Source organism: Buceros rhinoceros, unplaced genomic scaffold, assembly GCF_000710305.1.
Source record: "Buceros rhinoceros silvestris isolate BGI_N320 unplaced genomic scaffold, ASM71030v1 scaffold41725, whole genome shotgun sequence".
Taxonomy (NCBI): Eukaryota; Metazoa; Chordata; class Aves; order Bucerotiformes; family Bucerotidae; genus Buceros; species Buceros rhinoceros.
In genome coordinates this window covers 10,600-10,934 of record NW_010415381.1, presented here as the reverse complement: position 1 = coordinate 10,934, position 335 = coordinate 10,600, and the positions used below count along the sequence as shown (strand labels likewise).

General features: G+C 65.4%; 1 protein-coding gene across 1 annotated transcript in view; it reads left to right on the top strand.

Annotated features, from left to right (window-relative positions):
- Positions 1-71: 71 nt before the first annotated feature.
- The window catches only part of ARAP1 (ArfGAP with RhoGAP domain, ankyrin repeat and PH domain 1), a gene marked incomplete at both ends in the record, with an annotated part of 10,680 nt that continues 10,416 nt past the window's right edge, over positions 72-335 (top strand). The window contains one exon of the mRNA XM_010137393.1: positions 72-246. Within this exon, the coding sequence (XP_010135695.1) occupies positions 72-246 (175 nt within the window). The remainder of the gene's footprint in view (positions 247-335) is intronic.

Below are 335 nucleotides of genomic sequence, written 5' to 3'. Positions count from 1 at the left end.
TCCTCCGGGGGTCTCCTTGTTCTCCTTGGGGTTCTTCGCCCTCACCCGCCGCCCTCCTGGTTCTGCCACAGGCTCTGTGCGCAGCCGTCACTACTGGGGACCTGGCGGAGACACAAGCACTGCTCTTCTGTGGGGCCACGGTGACCTGTGCCACTGGGGACCCCCAGTGCCCCACGCCCCTGGCCTTGGCCGAGAAGAGTGGGCAGAGGCTGCAGATGGAGTTCCTGATCCACAACAGAACCTCGGGTAAGGGAAGACCCCCTTGGAGCCCCCCCTCCATGAGATTGCACCTCTGTGGGACTGGGGAAGGGAACTGCTGGGGCGTCCTGGGGGAC